Genomic DNA, 20567 nt, shown 5'->3' on the forward strand with positions numbered 1-20567 from the left:
TTCCTGTTAAGAGTGTAGGAAAAGACATGGCCAGAAGGGTGGTGGGGCTTGTGTGGGATGGTTTTGAGGGTAAAAACACAGGGCTGTGCACATTCACAGCAAACCAAGAGTCAGTCCAAGAGTCTTGTCTAACCTTCAGTCCTGTCCCCTGCAGGTGCTGGGCTGGGGGCCACCTGGGAGAACATGGCCAGCATGGCATCATATACGCCTCTCAGGTGCTTAGGAGTCCTCCTGAGCCAGCAGAACCTGTACTCCTTGACAGATTCATTTTTTTATTGTCCAGTTATTTCTGAAGTGCCTGAAGACATCCATATCCACAGCCTCTCTCTACTTTTAGGGAGCAGAGTGGCTGCCAGCAGTGATTTTATGGCCACATATTAAATTTGGGAGTTCTGTTCTTCTGTGACTTTAGGACCTTGGCATTAACACAAAGTCTGGCACGTTGGCCACCACTAATTGCTACCTGAACTGGCTAGATGAAAATGGTCTCAATCACTCCTTGCTCTGCGGTCTCATCTGCTGAGAACAACAGGAAGGCCAGGCTAAGGAAAGTGCTCAGTGTGGGAAGAATTAGCTGGGGTGTGTTCAGATCTTCCTTGGAAAGAGAGAGAAGAGCTTTTAGTCAAGGGAACTGTTAAGGAAGAAGCTACCCAGTGGCAAGAGACTAGTGGCCACTGAACGCTCAAGTCCTGAATAGCAGAGCTGCAAGTCTTCCCACCAAACCTGAGGTACAGCTGTTATTGAGCCCTTGGTGGATGCTGCCTAGGCAGCTGAAGGAAGCACAGTTTAGTTGTGAGAGGACTTGGCATGATCCCCCCCCCCAGGGCCTAAGCAACTGAGACTGCAACTGGTGCATCCTCTATGGCACAGGCTATACCTCCAGAGATAAGGCTAGCTGCAGAAATCACCAAGAGGGGAGCAGACTTTTGAGGTCTTTGTGGGATGAATAAAAGAGCCCTTATCCTCCCTGTCTTGAAGCCTTGAATTTATAGTGCTACAAGGCACTGCAACACAGCCTCAGCAGCAGAGACCAAGGTCAGAAGGCTCCTCGGGAGCCCTGTACCCACCCCGCCTCACAAGTGGCTTTGGCCTTGCAAAGCCTATGGTGTTCCTTTGGGGTTGGCAGTTGCATGAGAAGGTGTAAAATACGGAAGGAAGATTGTATCAGGTCAAAGGAATAAGAAAAGGTCCCTGTGATGAGGGATATAAGAAGAGAATAATACGTACAGATGCAATATGATGAGCTTTACATCTGTACCAATACATGATTACAGAACAGGAAAGGATACCAGGGAAGGCCTTCTATTGGAATGGCAATATGGGCATGCTAAGCTCAGGACACTAAAGAGAGCAAAAGGAGGAGATGTCAGCAAGGGTAAGGATGGGGAAACATAGGAGCTGATGTGAGCATGCAGGTTGGATACATAATGAGAACAGGTCCTGGAATAAGGGGAGATGACGTGAGGGAATTAAAACCAAATCAGGCATATGGACACAGGGATGGTGGGAGAGAGGCGGGTACAGGGAAATTATGCTGTTTATGGGAAGAGGGAGTTAGCACCAGGAATGCAAAGGCAAGGAGTCAGTACCAGCCCGGGTCAGACATACAGGTTACAAAATGAGGACTCCTATAGAGCTGTTTAGGCATGGACGTGGTGCCAGGTGAAGCTCAAATGCAGACAAACAGGTGCGAGAGAGAACACGAGCAGGATGCGAAGGGATGCTGAGCCCCGTGGCGTGCACCGCTCACGCTCCGGATGCCCTGAACGAACTCCCTGGCTGGCAGCCACCCCCGGCAGCCTCTGTTCTGCATCCCTGCCGCCGAATCGCCTCTCCCCGCGAGGTGGCAGCCGAAGGCCGAGGAAAAACGAAATCCCGAGTGCTCACCAGACCCGCCTCAACCCCGGGCGAGCCTCCCGACTGGGAATACAAGCATAGAACGGTTTGGGTTGGGAGGGACCTTAAAGACCATCCAGTTCCAACCCCCCCGGCATGGGAGAAAAGAAAACAAAGAGGAGCAGCTCTGCATGCTCGAAGCCGCTTCTGCCCGAGGCAGCCCAGTACGACCACATTTATCTGGCACAGAATCTGATCCCATCTGTCCACATCTCTCCACAGCCACTATACAGCAGCATCCTCGGTAAAACTGCAGGTCTGACCTGGTGGTTGCTCATGCCCATCAAAAGCCAGGCATCTACCCAGTACAGCAGCAAGAAGGAGAGGTTGCAGAGGGTGGTGGTGAAGTTTCTAGCCCATTATACTTCTACAGAGATACTCCTTCCCTCCCCTCACTCTCTCCAGCTCCCTTTTGCAAAACCTTCAGAACCCCTGAAGGAGCCCACAAGAGAGGAGGATAGAAGCTGACCTGCCATGCCGTGTAACCCTTGCAGAACAGGCAAACGAGGCCAGACTTGTCAGCAAATCCACAAGTCCACTTGTTGCATAGAGATGCATCTCTGAAGGTTGTAAGAAACATGATCACTGCCAGCAGAAATCAAACCTATGACTTTCAAGATTCCCAACACAGACCTTTAAAAAGGGTCATCTGAGATGCAAGGAAAAAACAAATGTATTTCTCGTCCATAAGTGTTTCACACTCACATTTGTCAGTCTATAATATTCTGCTGGGTCCTGGGTCTCATCATGTGAGTAAATCAAATTGGAGATAGGAAGAGACAGCAGGTGCCAGCTTTAACATTAACAGGACTCCAGGGCTTGACGTATCTGCAGTGCTGATGGAGGAGAGCCCACAGGGAAAGTTTCAAAGGGCATCAGAGAACTACAGGCTCCTTATCTACTTTGGGAAATCTGCCAAAGGTAAGATATAACCTAGTGTAAGAGGACAATCAGCTCCCAGAAGTTTCTAAATGGAAGGCCAGGAGGACGCACAGAACAGGCTGGGAGGACTTGTCTGTGATGGGAAGGAAGAAATGATAGTAAACCAAGTAGAGCTGGCCTGCTATTTTTCCAGGTGTTCTCCACCCTGAGCAGCTCTGGGCTCCATGCTCGTGACAGGCTGACTCTATGTACAGTGGAGGCTGGAGTCCTGCTCCTTGAGCAAAGAAGAGGACCAAAAAATGAGAGAGGAATGAAAAAAAACCTCTGAAGGAGAAGGTGCAAGGGTAAGTGCACTATACAGGTCTCTCTCTGTCATCTCATCCCCCGGGGCCTGGAAGGGTCTTAGGTTTTACACTTGTCAGCTCCCCAGCAGGAAGTAATTTTTCTAGTCTGTTGACTCTTTTGCCAGGGCTTCAGAAGATGAAATCTTTATTATCATGAAGGCTTAAAAGGGAGGAATACTGTTAATTCCATTTTCAAGGTCATACTTTGGAAGTTATTAATTTCTTTCTTCCAGGGCTTTGCACTCTACTCTGAGGCTTTAGGGATTAGCAGCTTCTACTTACCAGGGTTCATTTGGGGCTTTTTTCTTACTACTTTCCTGTCTTCCCTCTCCCCATTGAGAAGACGACACTATTTTTCACTCCCTGTTCTTAACATTGAGACTTCTTTGTTGATTACCTACTTGTACCCCATTCTCTCTACCTGTAATTAAAACTTGACTGTGACTGCAGTGGCAATAGGCTGGCTTTTCTAGACGTGCAAGTACCACTGTGTAAACTAGGAAGGATGCCCTCCAACCACTCTCCGACAAGATTAAGGAAATGTCCCTGGTGTCTATCAATCTTAGCATACAGTTTAATGTATTTCAGAATTTGCTCATCCTTTTTTAGCACTGAATAGTTCTTCCTCATGTTTTAGAGCTCATTCGTGGTATACTAAGTACTCATCTATCATACCTCACATCTTGGTGACGATTCATTCTGTAATGCAGCGCACCCATCCTTCCCTAAGGTCTAAACAATATCCCAGAAATTGTATTTCTCAGTGTCTTTCTGAGAAGGTCGTGGTGTTCAAGAGCTGTCTGCCTACATAATTTATCCTGGATCTGGTTTACAGTACTTCTAATCTAGAATTGAACTTCTATCCTGACCAGTGAGGCTAGTGGTGGCTAGAACACCGTCTATGTTTCAAGGTTACACAGATCTTTCATCACCAGACCTGTCCTGTAGATATCAGAAAGTTACAAGGTTTTCTCACAGCTGAAAAATAGTTTTCCCATTCTTCCCACCCCCTGAGCAGCTGGAGGAAATATTTTTTTTTAAAAAAGACCACATTTGGCAAACTACTGATACAAAATTAGTTACTTAAAAGTGCTTTGTGTTCAAATCATTATTTGAAGACTCTCATCCTACAAGCAAAACATCCCAAAAATACACAGCACAGACTTTTTCGGGGGCCATCACAGGGAAGATCTGAGCTTTTACTGCTTTTCACCTTTCTAAGATATGGAAATCCCGTCCCTGCTCACATCTCAAGCACATATGCACAGCACAGCAGACCAAAGGTGATGCCAGCACACAGTCTGGCATCCCATTGGAGAACAAATAGCATAGCTCCCCTCATGCAGAGGACACACAATCCTAGGAAGCAGATTTGCTAATCAGAGGCTCTGGAACCTCTTGAAAAATTAATATTTTCATCAGCTTTATGTCTGTCTGTTTACCCACTTCATCCCTGCTATGGTTTTCCACAAGCTATGCTGGATATTTGGCACAGGAAATATCTGAGTGGCTGTGAACATAAATGAAGAGGGAGGGGATACACCAATAAGTGACTGGAAAGGAGACAGGAGCAGAAAGAGAACTACATTAGGGTAAAGCATGACCAGCATGCTCGAGGCTGCTCTGGTACTGAAATGCAGTTGTATAACTGCCTCTGCCCTTCCTGTCCTTCTCCTCTAGTACCTGCAGAATAGCACCCTGCCACCTGTCCTTGAGGTCTTCTTAGGGCCACCACTCCTCTCTGGGGACTCCTTGGAGTGAGCTCAGCAGAGATCAACCCTTGTCCCCATCCCTCCTTACCCAGGAGTGTAAAAAGCTAGGAGGATGTTTTAGCTAGCTTTTGACAAGGTCTGCTTCTCAACAATGAGAAGTATGGGACCTACATCATGGGAAGAGTATAAACAAGACTGTTGTGCTTCTCTCGGAGTACCAGTGAATTAGCAATTTCATGGGAGTCAATCTGGGCCCACAGACTGGTGTGTCTCCAAAGCTTGTGTCTAAGTAAATACTACTTTGTGTCACCTGTAGTTCTCATCTAAGTACATATACATGCATGTATGTGCAATTCCAGAATAAGACTATTGGTCACCTTAATGCAAAACATTGCTTTACATGGATTTATGCAAACATGCAAACATGGCTTTAATGTCTGGCCCAGGCATGGGAAAAGCTGGACCAGAAAGCCATACTGGCTTTCTGCAGCCTATTCCCAGACCAGTAATTGCAAAGGGAAAGTTAATAACAGCTTAAACAGGCAGCCGAGCTGGCCTTCAGTTGGATGAGTTGGGGCAACAGAAAAGATACTTGCATCTATTTCAGTTCATCCTTTAGATAGATGTTCTAGGGTACCTGAAAATTGCTCAGTGACTGTGGGATTTGCCTCTGAGCATGGAGTGTGTGCATACAGTGCAAAGATGATCTAGCTCGGAAGTGTACTCATCTATCAGTAAGCACGCATATCTGTAATACCTACCATCGAGGCTGCCTGGCCAGACATCACTGAAGCTAGGCTGCTTATAGCACGCCTTTCTCCATGGCCTGACCCCTTGCTCCTGTCCGTGCACTCATTCCCCAAATTGCAGAGGGCCATGCAGGCAATGATGGGAAAGGGCCAAGCACATTTTTCCTTTGCTCACCTTGCCACCGGGCCTCTCCCTTTCGCAGGGGACCTCTGCTGACAGACCTGCTCACCCATGGGAGGGAAGGCCTGCCAGGAGCACTCTGCTTTTTCTGCAAGCCTGATTTCTTTGGAATGGTTGGCTTTTTCCCTGTGCACACCCTCCCTCCCAAAACCCACACCTCCCTTCTCCTTGTTGTTTTTGTTTTTAGAGAGAACACTTAGACAGCTGTATTAATCATGCAAGCCCAGCCATGTGTAGTGTGCTTTATCAACAGCAGAGCAGACACTGAATGGCAACCGGTTCACAAGCAGGCCCAGCGCAGTGCCTGAGCTGGGAAGATAAACCTCCTGCTTCCCAAACCAACTTACCGTCATGGGTTAGTGAATGGAGAGATTGTTCATTTGGGACAATAACCAGAGGGGAGGCCAATTTGTTAGGCAAATTTTTGAGTGGATTACATTGGAAATGGAAGGGGGAGGAGGATGAAGGTGGGAATTACCCTCTGGTCATTTTCTCTCAGGGCTGAGAGGAATTTTTGCTTGTGCACAAAGATTAAATCAAGACCACAGTGGCTGTTCCTCATCCTCCTGCTTGCTGCCCTCCACACTTCAGTCCCAGTCAGCCTGGCTGGCAGCTCAACACAGGAAGCAAGGAGAGCAAGAGGGAGAGAGCAAGGATTTAGGTACACCTGCTGTGCAGTGAGTGTAAGTTGCCTTCATCTTCTCTAAGGAGAAAGGTTCAGTTGCTGGCTTCAGAAACTCATCTAACTTACAGATGGTATCAGGTTATGAGTATCCTCCGGGCTAAGGATATCTGTCTCAGGAGGGTTATAGCCTGCCTGAGCTCTGCTCTGCAGGGTAATCTGTCCATGCTACAATGCTGACACTATCAGTGTCCCTACTGGACAACTGATTTTCCACGGCAGTTGCTCTTCCATGGGTTTGTTTCTAATCTCTGCAGTGCAGTTGTGTGCTTTTTCCCCTACTGGTTTCACCCAGCCTCCACCCTCCCACCTGACTGCTGTGCCCCAACCTCTGTTTTGCAAGGCTGTTCTGCCTTAATGCGAAGCCACACCTGTGACTAAACAGACCTTCAAATGCCTTCCCTATCCCAATGCAAGAGCCCAGCTCAGAGGAATATCCTTCTGGAGCTTGCAGTCTCAGTTTCTACCCTCTGCTGCTGCTCTCCCTCACTAGTTGGATTCTCCATAGCATTGCTACTGGAGAGGGTTATGCAAATATATGCAACCCAGGGCTCATTTTGGAATAAATCAATATAAATTAAAATTAATGAACAAAACATACAGAAACAGATCAAGCAATAAAGCCATTTCACTCTCTTCCCCCCGTGTCTCTCTTTTTTCTTCAAGAAAGCTGTTTCTTTTCTTTATGCTTTTTGAGGGGAAGAAGCAAACTGTTTTGTTGGTTTTTTTTAGGCAATCAGAAACTGTCTGTTGCTATCCAGAAGAATCCATCGAGCAGTATTAGTAGCTGTAGTAGAGATAATTGCGGAGCATTTCTTTTTCCCTAAGATGTTTTTTTCACCTAGATTCCTACTACCCTTTTTGGAAGACATTATCATCACCTCCAATTTTGATTTTATTCATTTTTAATCACATGGTCAAAATAAGATACAAAGGCATGGTACCTATGAAATAGCAAGGAACAATTAATATCATGCTGGCCTTCTGCCTTCACCCTGTCTTGTCCTTCCTGTTCCCTTGGCCTGAAACACCTACAGGCTTGGCATCCAATGTGGTCCTGGCTTTCAATGCCTGAAGACTTAGCAGGGATGGACATCAACCCCAGGCAGCAAAAGAAGCTTGGCCTGCCTAAGCATCCACCCTACAGTGCCACTCACTTCTGTGCTCACCAAATGGGGAACAAGATCTTTGGAAAACCTGGCTGGACACCACCAGCAGAAAGCAAGGACAGCTGCAAGTTGTGCTTCCCTCCCAGGGTCATGGGCATTATCAGCTGCAGATGCCCGGGGCTCAGCCAACTTTCAGGGAAGAGAGAGGCATGCTCCAAGTAGTCAGGCATACATCACTGTGCAGCGAGGAGCTAAACTGTGGCCCCTGGATGCCTGAGAATTTATGAAAATACCAGACTCGCACATGGGTCCAAACATGCCCTCCTATGCTTGATCCCTATGGCCATTGTGTTGGTCTGCTCATAGTGTCTGTGTCAGAGTCAACATTGACTATTTTGGCCAGTTTATACCACAGTTTCTCCAGCTCTGCCAACTAATTTGTTTCAAAGGCTGTGAAGGCTTGGATTTTCACTGACCCCTCCTAGAAGCCCAGCTAAGAAAACACCCACTGACCTCAGGGAAGGTAACTCCAGAGATGGATGAATTCTTTAGCTGGTCCCACTGTGCTGGGAGGGCTGGTTTCTGTGGAATGTTGCCACAGCACTGCCTAGCTGGCAAACCTTCATAATCCTTCACAGTCTGTACTCTCAGATATATTCCCCATGCTTCTTCCCTTAGCTTCAAAATATTGAGACGTTCATCCTTTTGCTAAAGCAGATCCTGCTGACATGAGAGCTGCCAGCTCAGTAGGACTGACAGGGCCACGCATCAGAGACAGCAAAAGGGGAGCAGGATGGGTGGAGGTGATCAGTGCAACAGATGAACTCCCTCCTCCATAGGGATAACCTCCATAGGAAGGGAGGAGGACTGAAAGGGTGTTAGAAAGAAAGATGTTCTGTTTCCCACTCTGGTCATCAGACCCAAATGAACACCTCTTTTTTTTCCCCTTTCCCCCAGCTCCCACCCACCTAATGAAGGCATTAGTAACAGTACAGGCTACATGGGCTACAGCTAAATGGAGACTAGCTATGATCTACATTCATACAGGGTCATTCTCCGATCAGTATGCATTTTGGCAGAAAGACAGGACTGTTAATTCTTCTATCCCTCCCCCTCCTCCAATTACTAACACACTACTGCTGTAAATCTTTTGTCAGCCTGTTGATGGCCATGGCTGGACTTTGTCTGCTCAGGCCCCAAAGACTTCAACACTTGATGCCCCATGGGCAATTCTGGATGTGCTGCTCTCATGAAAGCAAGGCATCTCCATCTCCCTTGGGCATTCAAACCAAACATGCTGAGAAAGCCCCTGTTTCATCTGTGGTAAACCCTCATCACAAATCTCCTGAGAAGACTTGTGCATTTTGAAGTCCCATCGGCATGGCTAAGATATTCTGGTGTGGACATTAGGTGCTAATCGTGTGGGAGGGAGTCTGTGTTGCAAGGGCTGAGGGCAACGCACAGTGGAAGACAGAGATGGAGCTAGCACAATAAATGTAACAAACTCCTTTGAGGTTCAACAATGATATCACTTGTCCTGTTGTTGGCAGGTGTGGAATGAGCAAATCTTCATTTCCCAGAAGAAAATTATTTTGCAAAGCCACCTGATGATGCTGTAAGGCCTCCATTGTGACAGCCAGGTCTTGTGTCATCCCATTATAAAGGGATGTTACAATGCAGACAAGAAGATGTGATGTTGTGGCATCATCCCACAAGACATTTCAGGGCATTTTGAGTGCCCAGCTGCAAAATCAGGAGGGCTGGAAAATTTACCAGGGACAATTGTGTTAAGAGCTGAATCAGCTGGGCTCCACCAGCCTTTTAGGAAACTGCCTCATCAAATTCAAGTCCCATGTGTTTAGTTGAATGGGTTGCTTCCGAGACTCCAGCCTGCCTGAAAGCAAGATGTTTCCACGGCAGCTAAGTAATGATAGCAATGCTTAGCATGACTACATTGCTCTCCTTCTCAAAACACCTTCCTCTTAAATTAAAGCTCAAAACCCCGCAGAGCAGGGGAGTGTTACAGAGTCTTAAGAGAAATGGAAATTGAGGGAGAATGAGGGAGGAGGCTGTGATTCTGGACATTGAGGAGAGGCTTATTTCAGAACTGGGGACTACATTTCAGAACATCAACTCAAAGGCAGAAAAAGGTCTAACAAGAAATTTTTATGCCTAAGGTTTCTTTGAAGGCAAACAGCAAAGTAAAAGCAAATGCTGAGAGAAGCGCCAATATCTGTGCTGAGCACTCACATTGCAGAAGCTGGTAAGGGATTTGAGAAAACAAATGAGGTCCAGGGTATTTAAACTCTACTTCCCCCCACTTCAAAATCCTCTCTGCATGTTCTGGGCACCACAAATTCCTGGAGGCTCCTCACACAAGTGATGCCCCACCAGGATGTCCTTCAAGATGATCTCAGGAGACTGGGAGCAGTAAAACAAAAAAAATAACAACTTCAAAGACAGAGGGGGAAGTGTTTTAAAGGACTGACTAAACCTGTATAGGATGGCCTTGGCAGCTTGATTAGGAGGGAGCATTTGGTATGGAAGTCCTGGCCTTCCTCACTTGCAGGTTTTGCTTTATCATTTAGCTTAATGGGCTACTAATTCAAAACTAGCTGTAAATAGGGCTGGCTATGAAAAAAATTAACACTGCCTGCCTGTGGAATTTAAGGATATATAATAAAAATAATCATAAAAAGAAAGAGCCCTGAGTTTTCTATCAGACAAAAATATTTGTCATTGAAAATTCTGCTTAAAAGAAAGAACACCCAGAATTGGAAAACTCCTCAAAACCTTGCATCCCAAACAGCCTCAGCAACTTTAATTTCATATCCAAGCACAAGTTTCATTTGCAATACATACAATAATGGTGTTTAATTGGATTTATTTTTCCACACTAGGTTCCCAATGGCCTACTTTACTCCTTTTCTCAGCTACTTGAATGTTATTTACAAATCACTCTCTGGGATTTAATTTTAATGGTAGCTTGATTTCTCCCTCCCCCTCCTCCTTTTTTTTTGTAGGTACTTTTCTTTAATTGTATTTGTGAATTTGCCTTTTAAATAGGCAATTGTGACTATATCCTGAGCCTGAGTAAGTTGCCAAAAGCAGAGCTTGTTTTGAAAATGGCAGAGTAGTTTAATAGAGCTGATGTAACCCAGCATTTATTGTTCTTTTCATGGGAGTACCTGCAGGTGCTTTACTTGGGCAGGTGCCCTTTTGCAAAACAACATGGGTTCCTACTAATGCTGTACCCCAAAGCTCTGTGCAGACATTAACTATTTAGGCATCTGAACATCCCATGAGTTGAGTGGATCTTCATCATGTGGTGGTAAAACTAAGGAGCCCTAGGCCGAAATTTTTTAAATGAATACAGGGACTGTCTACCTTATTGTTGATTTACTTCTAAACATCGCTTTTGAATGCTGTAGCCTATTTCCTGGAAGTGCCCAGTCTCTGTGCTTTTTCAGAATCTCAAGATAGCATCCAAGTCCCACGTCTTGTCTGGATGTTGGGGCCATGCTGCCTGGACCTGAGGCATGCTTGGGCAGCACAGAGATAGTAAAAGTACTCAGACCCTGGTTTGCTTTCATACCTTCTGTCCTTGGAATAAAGCAGACAGTAAAACCTCACCACGTTATGTGCTTTTACTGTGCACCTCTTTCCATGTTCTGTGCCTCAAACGCAGCACTACATGACTGGCAGTCTCGGAAGGAAGGTGACAGAGGAATGAGAAAACAGTGTTTTACCATGAATAGAGTTTGCAAACCACAGCAAAAAACTTCCTGTAGCAATGTAGATTTTGGCTTCTCACTTGTCCCTTCCACTTTCTCTGCAAAATTTCAGGTCTGCTTATGCTTTTGATCCAAATCACAACATGTGGATAAAGGCAGCTTAGGATGGGAATATACATTAGGAATAGGTCTGCAGACAAACTGAACCTCACTGAAGACTGTCCAGATCTGGGTGAGGACACAATATTATGGCTCAAAGCTTGGCTAAAGGTTGTGGATGTTTAGTTTGAGGGTTTTTTTGAAAATGGAGGGGGAAAGGGGAAAGATGAGGAAGGTGAGCAGAAGAGACCAAATGACAGGTAGATGAGAAGGGAAAGCCCTTTTTTTCCTGCATTTCTGAGCTGGTTCACCCATTCCTAGCTCTGAGCATTTGTCAGGATGATGGAGAATGACCCAGCTAAAGAGCTACTTCAACACAAAACATATACTGACCTGGAAAAGGATTGGGGAGTGTGGGTAAAACTCGTTCTAAGGGGGGAAAAAAAACAATAAGCAACATGCAGGAGAAAAGGACAAGCCACTTTTCACACCAAGCAAGCAGCAGATACAAACCTGATGTAGTTGTCCATACCCCAAATTAGATGAACTAGAGTAGGTTTCATATATAGAGTATTTTGCTAGCAAAACACCTAATACACATCAACATCCCCTGGGACTCAGAGTCAGAGAGAAGTCATTTGAAAAACTAAACAAATAATATCCACACAGCAAGAGGGATTAAGCACCTGCAGTAAAAGTAATTGGAGTTGATGGGCCATATCTCCCCTCTGGCTTTCAAGACCACTCACGTCATCACACTACTACAGCTCCTCTTAGCTACACCTCTGGCTGGAAGCTAGTCTTGAAAGAGAGGTGAGTTGTGTAAGTCCTCCATGGGTAGTTGATGCTTCCTGAGAATCTTTCCACAATGGAATTTTTGCCAGTGACAGGTCCCCTGAGGATCTGAGCATGGGAGTAGTCACCCTGCCGCATCCCCAAGGGAACTCTGCACCTCTTGAGCTTTTGTCTTCCTATGTGTGCAGTTTTTGCAGACTCATCAACCCCTAGTTGCATACAGAGCCTGCTGTTTTGGTTGTAGGGTTTTTACAATGCATCCTTGATACATGTCAGAGCAGGATTTAGTTACACATCACTGCTGGCTTCACACTTTACTTCTTACACACAAGGATCTCAAAAGAGTTGCACAGACACTTAGGGAAAATGGTGTCAGAGATCACAATCTGAGACTAACAACAGTGTTGATTCCATTTTACAGATTGTGCAGTTGATGCACAGAGCAAGGAAGTAATTCGCCCAAGGTCAAATGCTGAGCTGTTGGCAGAGCCAGGAGAAGAACCAGGAATACAAGCCCTCCAGGTCTGACTGTGATCATTGGGTCTCCCTTCATTACCTTCAGAGCTTGCAGGATGCCTCATACTGACTGAGACAAGTTCCTATTCAGGGACTGATTGGTAGGTAGACATTTATCTGTAGAGATATACTACCATACAGCAGCTGATAGTAGGCCTGGAGCAATGAGTTGTCTCCTGGCTTACCTGTGGGGATGGTTCTAAGATCAGTGCTGATGGTTGTAGAGTTTGGCAGGATACATCAGTAGTCTGCTATTAATCTCTGATCAACCCAGGCCCAGCTATTTGGATACCAATGCTCTTTATATAGCACACTTGGTGCAAGGGGCTAGTTTCTGACTTACTGGAGCCCACAAGGATGTAGCAGGTCAGGCCCATCCCTGTGGCAATAGCAGATCTCCTGCCCTCATGGTGGTAATGGAGCTGTTTGAATCCACAGCAGGCACAGGGGAGATTTTCTCTTGCATAGAAAATACATGGCTAGCCTGGATCTCTGTGTTTATGTAGCAACCAGGGACTATTGTTCTGCGAAAGCAGGCTGTTGTGCTGACATGACTTCCTTGTTATTTAGTTTGGTTAAATAACTCAACTACCCTTTACCTTCTTCCTGCTCAGCAGGCTGCAGACTGCACAGCATAAGCAGTTAAAGCAAAGCACTACAGCCTTATTATCATGCTGCTTTTTATTCAAGGACTCTACCTCTGTTTCCCTCACCCACTGTGTGCTGCTTTTATTGCTGCACCCTGGCTCATCAGCAGTGTCTCAGCTTTGCCCCATCTGGCTGTCCCCCTAACCACCTTCCTCCTCTCCTGAGTTTCCCCGTTATTGACAGCTCCCAGGAAAACATGGGGTTTGCACCGAGAGCCACCAGGAGAGATTTCAGCCACAGTTACGCTCCACATCCTAGTAGCTGCTATCATAAGCAAATGCTCAGGCACAACAAAGCATGGGCAGAGAGTTCGGAGAAGGGGTACAAGCATGTACACGCAGCCAGCACTTTAGCCAGGGAGCTAACAAATAATGACAACTTAGAGGCAAGTGCAAGCACTTCTTAGGAACTTGTGGAATCAAAACTGCTGGACTGGAATGATAACTCTACCTGATGCCTCTCGAGGAGGCAGGGGTGGGATCCTGTCTGCTGCTGTTTCTAATTGGCACAGCCCTTGCCAGCTGCTGCTTCACCTTCCTGTTTCCTTACTCCCTGAAGGGTGCAGAGGATGCAAGATGCAGAGGGTGCATCAGGGGACCTGCTGAGGTGGCTGCCTCCTACAATTGAGACAGTTTAGGCAAGACTGCATAAGGATGTGCAGCACCACCCAGTTGTCACCTGTTTTATTGTCTGGGATGGGCTAGGTCTGTGGGAGGCAGAAGTCAACTAAATTAGAAGAGCTTTCCTTTCTTTTCTCTGCTAGAATGCACCAGGTGGTGTGCCTGTTTCTCTGTGCCTGTGGGGCTATACATGTGCTTGCTTATACATCACACAGGTGCCTGTGTAGGTATACATATCCACATACATTTAAACCTATGCATTTATGTGCTTGTGCAGCAGATGTGTATCTGGTAGATATACACATATTTATACTTCTGTGTTGCATGGGTCAAGATACACATCGTGACTTTTACTCATAATGCTTTTCATAGTGCTCTGTTAGCTGAGTGGAATGAAAAGAAAACATGTTCCCTCCCTTCTAATACATTTAGGAAAAAATCCTTTCCCATCAGTTGTGGCACTACTTTTCACCTCTGTTGCAATGTGATGGCAGCCCTGACTTGGCCTCTGTAAGGTAATTTTCACAGAGATCTGTGTTACTGCCTCTTTCCTATGTCTCACAGTATTTTGTGCTTTGGGGTTAAAACTCCTGTTCCTAGGCCCTGTAGAGTTGAATCAACCTATTTACTTGTTAATGCTGCAAAACATGATCCTGCCTCCCAATTCCTCATATCCACATATGTGCAATAAGGCTTCACCTCTTGCATGAGCTCTGGTGCTTGCCGAGCCCTTCCATGAACTAATTCAGCTCAATACAACAAAAGAAAATGTCTGGGGGCATTTTGAGGGGTGGGTGGTAGTAAGTTTTCCACTAGTTTAGCAGGTTGAACTGGTTCAGTGGGTTGTCCATCCAGTACCAGAATAAGGGAAACAACAAAAGCATGTGGCAGAGAACAGGGGGAGCAAAAGGAGTAGGGAGGAAGAGATGGCATCAGGCTATTAGATCAGTTGTACCATCAGACTGTACCTGAGTACGCTCTCTGCAAATATATTCCATACTGCTGCTGGAGTCAGTTTCCTGGTTAAGACAGCCCTCTGGCATGGCCAGTTTTATGCTGTTGTAAACTCAGTCTCCAGGAGTGAGGAGTATAAATCTCTCCACCTACAGCAGGCAATCCTGCTGCTACATCCTTTAAGGAAGATCACTAGCTAGCTATTCACATGGCTCAAGAGAGCTGCTTTTGTATTTTAATGCATTTTCTATCTATGGCATTGACATCTAATGCTGGCTGAGATTTCCAGGAATGGTAGTCACTCATTCTTCTGTATTGCTAAACTGTTCTTTCACATCGTTTTGCTAGCTCCCCTTCTGCCCTCCACCTCAGGCAAAGCTGCCAGTACCTCATTATTAACTCTCCTGTTGTTTCTTCACTCCTGGAAGAAACAACTTACTCTTTTTTTTTTTTTTTTTTTTTTTTTTTTGTGTTGCAGTGGGTCACTGAGGAAATATCATTGTAGCTGACTCCCTAGTGGAGTTAAAGAAATAAAATCAGTGAGGTTAAAGAAATAAAATCTCTGATTCTAGGGATGAAATTCACTCCCAAGTATTTGAGTATTTGCTGTACCTTGAAAAAACTTGGCACTGCTTTATTTTTCAGCCTGGGTGTGTGGCTGGGAGTATGCATTACCCGCAATTTCAGCTATGGTGTGATCACTACAGCATTTTTTCTCATCTGGGCTTGTGGGTTTTCTGAGCTGCTTTCTTTATCTTCATGAAACTTGATTCCCTTCACTCATTTCCTCCTGATTTCTTAACCTTAGAAATACCAGCTGTAGTCTGCCTGAATTAATTTTTTCCTCTCTTTTTCTCTCTTCCACACTAACAAAAAGGAGAATTCAGATCTCCTGAAACAATATGAAGCAACTGCATACTGAAGAAATAGGAACTAACTAAGCAATGAAAATAAAAGTTGGAGACAGTCCACTGAAAATCATCGAATTTCTCTCAGCTCCTGCACCTCTATTTTTCTGGCTCTTGTAAAGTTCTCTGGTGTTTTCCAGCATAAATAGGCCTTGAATTTCTAAGGTAAAATTGATAAACAAAATTCAACAACTTGAAAGAAGGAAAGTTTTCTTCATATAGATCAAAAGGAGGCTAAAATAGGGCCCTTGCTGTTGCAAGTTGTCTTTAACAGTTGCCACATTTCCTCTTGGAATAGTTAATGGCAACTTCACAAGATCTCCCTGCATCTTCTATGGGTTCTGCCACTCAGTTCATGACCACGGGTAAACCTCTTCTTCACTCTGTACCTTAGTTTCCTACTACAAAATGGTGCTAATAACACTCACTCATTTCTAAATAACTTGCGATGTTAAAATATTCATTGCTAGCAAATCCTTTGAGATCCTTTAAGGTGAAGTTCTGGAGTCATGCAAAACGCTTTTCTAGCGAAAGCAACCCTCCAGCTAAAATCACGTGTGCATGCATACATTATTGAATTTCATCTTATATTTTGTTTCAGTGATGCATTTCGTCTCATCTGTGTAATAAGAACCAACAGAGAGGGCCAAATTTAGAATTCAGCCACTAATAATGGATTCTAAACTTAGCATTATATTAATATCAGCAAGAACAAATCTGGAGTATTTGAAAATTGTGTTCCAAATTGCTGCCTGAGGATTTTATTTGAATCTCATGACAGTCACAAGACTAGGGTGAAAAGACTTTCAAAGCAGAGATTTGCTTTGTTTGTGTGCTGCAATGCTACAGGAAATCAAATATATGTTCTTTTATGATAATGTCTGTTCTTTAGAAAAAGCTTCCACAGAATGCACCCAAAATTTATGAAAATTCAAACTGCCATGAAATAAATCCAGAGATGGTAAACAAAGAATGCCAATGCCCTTTTACATTACATTCATAAAAAACCAAAACAAAACAAAAAAAAAAACATAAAAAACCCCCAAAAACCCCAAACCAAAATAATGGTTTTTTTCTGATGATTTGATTAATCTGACCACACAGAGCAGAAACTAGACTACGCTGTGTCCCATACTAAGACCACTTTACAGATCTTATCTTTTTTTTCCTGTTTAAAAGGACAGGCAGGTCATGGCCTGAGTGTTTTGGGGACAGTCAGAGAAATAGAGCGCTAAGTCACTTTTGCACGTATGTGTCCATTCTTCTGAGAGTGTCATTCTGCTACAGTCTACTTCCAGTGGCAATAACAATATGTGGTCCAAGTCCACCCTAAGTTTTGACCCTGGAATTGGGAACTGTGTTTTGAATATGTCACAATTTGAATGTGTGCATGGGCATTAGGTAGGGGCAGAACCAGCAGAGAGATTGGTCTAGTCTCAACTTCAGTCTGTTTACACTTACGCGACAAACTCAGTAATTGAAAGGTAGCAGAATGAGATCCAAGGAATTTTATTCCGTATTTCATCTGCTGATTACCTTTTCCCCCATGTTCCTTATCGTATGCCCCTTTAAATCATTCTGTCTTTCCTCACTTCTCTTCCTTTCATTTTTAAACTCATTTTTCTTTTTCTTGACTCTTTCTTGTTCTCCTCAGGCTGGGTGGCTAGTTCTCTCCATCTCTCTGAATTACCTGTCATATCTCAGCTGTCACAGACCCTCCGAGCCCTGGCCTTCTGTCTCCTTATTAAAGGGGCTGTCATTCTAAAGGGGTTTTTGTTTCCAGCTTTAAAACAAACATGTTTTTTTTATCTTGACAAAATCTGACTTCAGCAAAGGAAGCCAATCAAAGGGCTTGACTGTAAACCTTTTAATTTGTCTGTGCTCGTGTTTCATGACATATATGAACATGTAGGAATCTGAAGCAGAACACCAAAAGCCTTTTCATGGCTGGAGGTTTATGGTGGGGAGCTGGAGGGCAAGCAGATGTTCTCCTGAGTTTTGGTCACTGTGTGCTTCCTATACAGCCTGGGTTTCGTGAGAACAATCTGGACCTCCCTTTGCCCTCTTCCATACTTACTGTAAAGGTATAGGCTGGCATTTGTGACTCCCAGCTTGTTGGCAGCCACACAGGTGTAGTTCCCATAGTGTTCCTCAGTGACGTTAGCCACCATCAGCAGAGACTGGGTCCCCATGCTCTTTATCTCCAGACCATTGGCACTATTTATCCTGGGAAGACAAGAGAAGAGGTACGTAGTGCAATGGTAGTTGCACATTGGGAAAGAAATCACCGCCCAGCAGGCAGCAAACCAGTCATTCAGCCTAGCTGGCAGGTGAGGATGGAGGGAGGCAGGTAGGAGATGTGAGAAGAAAGTAGAACAACGAAGGCATTGATGGAAAGCAGGTGGAGGGAATGAAAGGAAGAAGGAGTGCAATGGGGATAAATGCCACTGATAAAGCAGCGGAGAAGCAAAAAAAGCTGATGGAAAGGGAGGAATTCTTTACTCAGCACTGGCTGACACCTGGAAATGGACAAACCATTGCCAGCAGAGGGCTAGTTTGTACTTGGACAAATGGTTTTTAGTGAAACACACCAATTCATGTGCTCCAATATATGCATATACTGAAGCCCTGAGCCTGTGTAAGTGGGTCGGGTTAAGAAATAGGATAATAAAAAAGCTTCTTAGCACCAGGTAAATGCTCAGGGACATAAAGGACAGATCCCTTTCTCTTCTCATTTTCTCCCATATGCAGATTGGAGTGCCTCAGGTCACACAGATGGGGGAAGCTTACACCTCAGCATTACCTCCTCCTAGACAAAGGTACCTAGAGTGGCATTAACTATTCGGAGACTAACACTGTCTGTTTTTTTGTCTGCATCATGGCCTATGTAATGCATGAGCATCATAAGGAACAAAGCACTCTTGATGTTTTAATTGTGTATTGGCCCATAACTTACTTAAAGGCATGGGCCCCATTCTCTGCACTACTTTCAGCATCCCAAGGGCTGAGAAGGATTGCCTCCTCCAGCCCCAATCACTTTCGCTCTACTGAAGCTGATGGAACCATAGTGACTTATAAGTTTTGTGAAGATTTGTCTGAGGAGAAGAGTTGGGGTGGATGACAACGGATTGTCTAAGGATCCTCTGTTGAGTGGACTGAAAAGGAGAGAAGGAAAGAGGTGAGCTAATGGTCTTACCTGGTATCATCTCTGTACCACTCAAAATCAGGCGTCGGCACTGCTGATGCCTCACACCGGAGTAAGGCTTGTCGTCCCGTGGCCGCTTCATTGCTCTTGGACTCTGTGATGGTGGGAGGGTCTGCAGGAAGAAAACACATGGTGACTTCCCACACTTTCAGGTGGAACAAAACAGTGAAATTACATCAGGGCTGGCTTCTTCATGAAACCATTCTGGCTGGTGGAGGCCCATGGATGCTGCTTGCTGTGGCATACACTCCCCTCTGTTCCCCTGGAGAACACTTGCTTTTTGAACTCTGCCTAATACACTGCATTAGCATTACTCCTTACACATGTTTCTCTTCAGCAATACTGAATAAAGTTCTGTCATAAATGCACAGGCATATATATGCAGAGTTAAGGTTAATGACGGGCTGGACTTCTGAATTTATGAATATTTACCTGTGAACCTCTAGTTCATATGGGCTCATCTGACAGAAGATAAGAGAAACACTTCATCGAGGGTAAAAAAAGACAGCACAAGGAAGGACAGTAGGAATTTAACACCAGCATGAAAATTATTTCCCATACAATCTCTGTATCTAATACCAAAACTATAAGAAAGGAAAGGAGTGAGGCAACATGTACGAGATAGAAATAAAAATAAAAAGGAAAAACTTTAGCAGGAGCTCTCGGTGCAACTTTAAGTGACAAACTGCTTGATGAGACACTTCCCTTAGGTGTCTAAGGCTACAAATCCTGCCCAAACCTTCTTGGACGTCATGTTTTCTCACAAGCTCCAAAAGGGCTTGCCCAAGATTGCTCTGCATGAAGCCTGTCCTCAGCCCAGCATGGTGCTCCCACCTCTGCTTACTTTGAAGCTTGAGAGTTGTGCCATGGGCAAACAAAACCGGGGAAACATATTAGTGTGCTCAGCTAGCACTAGGTCTCAGTGCAGGCTGGGTGCTGGGTAGGATAGGCATCGGTGTTTTCAGTCCCAGCGCTATGCTCAAAATGTTAAGCAACAAGCTTTACATGTTAAAAAGCAGAGCTATTTCCACCTGGCTGCTGACAGGGATAAGGGAATAACTGTCTTGTCTCTCATCACTAATGCTTGCACACCCTGAGATTATAGGGCTGCAACTCAAACAGCTACTTTGCTGAGACTCGTTACCATAAAGAACACTCTGCATGTACAGAGTACAGCTTTGCCATCTGTATCCATCCCAACACTGAAAGGCCAAAAAAAGAAAAAAAATTGATTGTGTCAGTCAAAGAAAAAAAAAAATAATTCTGCCTGGAAAATGTATGGAAAGAAGTTTGTTTGTGAACATATTAGCCATCTCAATGTGATCCCTTTCCTGACCTTAATCAGGATTTTATGCAGGGCTTTAGGGATATTGCAGTGCGCCCTCTAACATCATAAATATTAATAAGTGTACATAAATAGGATCCTACATTCAAAGGCTGTGGGTTCACGTAAATATTTTAATTTGGAAAGAAGGAGGGGTAATAAAAGGATAGTGAAGGTGATTTTTTAAGTATACTTCTTTGGTTTTTTGG

The 20567-nt window shown here is 44.8% G+C and overlaps 1 protein-coding gene across 4 annotated transcripts in view; it reads right to left on the bottom strand.

The window, feature by feature from the left end:
* LSAMP (limbic system associated membrane protein) overlaps nucleotides 1-20567 on the bottom strand; it is a 1021094-nt gene that overhangs the window by 12767 nt on the left and 987760 nt on the right. For 3 of the 4 annotated variants that reach the window (XR_008451114.1, XM_054073673.1, XM_009556979.2), the window contains 3 exons: nucleotides 19026-19146; nucleotides 17907-18055; nucleotides 11782-11817 (listed from right to left, as the gene is read on the bottom strand). Coding sequence is in view for 3 of the 4 variants with exons in the window: in XM_054073673.1 (XP_053929648.1) it covers nucleotides 11782-11817; nucleotides 17907-18055; nucleotides 19026-19146 (306 nt within the window). In the remaining variant the exon portion in view is untranslated. The remainder of the gene's footprint in view (nucleotides 1-11781; nucleotides 11818-17906; nucleotides 18056-19025; nucleotides 19147-20567) is intronic. The other variant, XM_009556980.2, reaches the window with a different exon arrangement.

This window comes from Cuculus canorus, chromosome 1, assembly GCF_017976375.1.
Source record: "Cuculus canorus isolate bCucCan1 chromosome 1, bCucCan1.pri, whole genome shotgun sequence".
Taxonomy (NCBI): domain Eukaryota; kingdom Metazoa; phylum Chordata; class Aves; order Cuculiformes; family Cuculidae; genus Cuculus; species Cuculus canorus.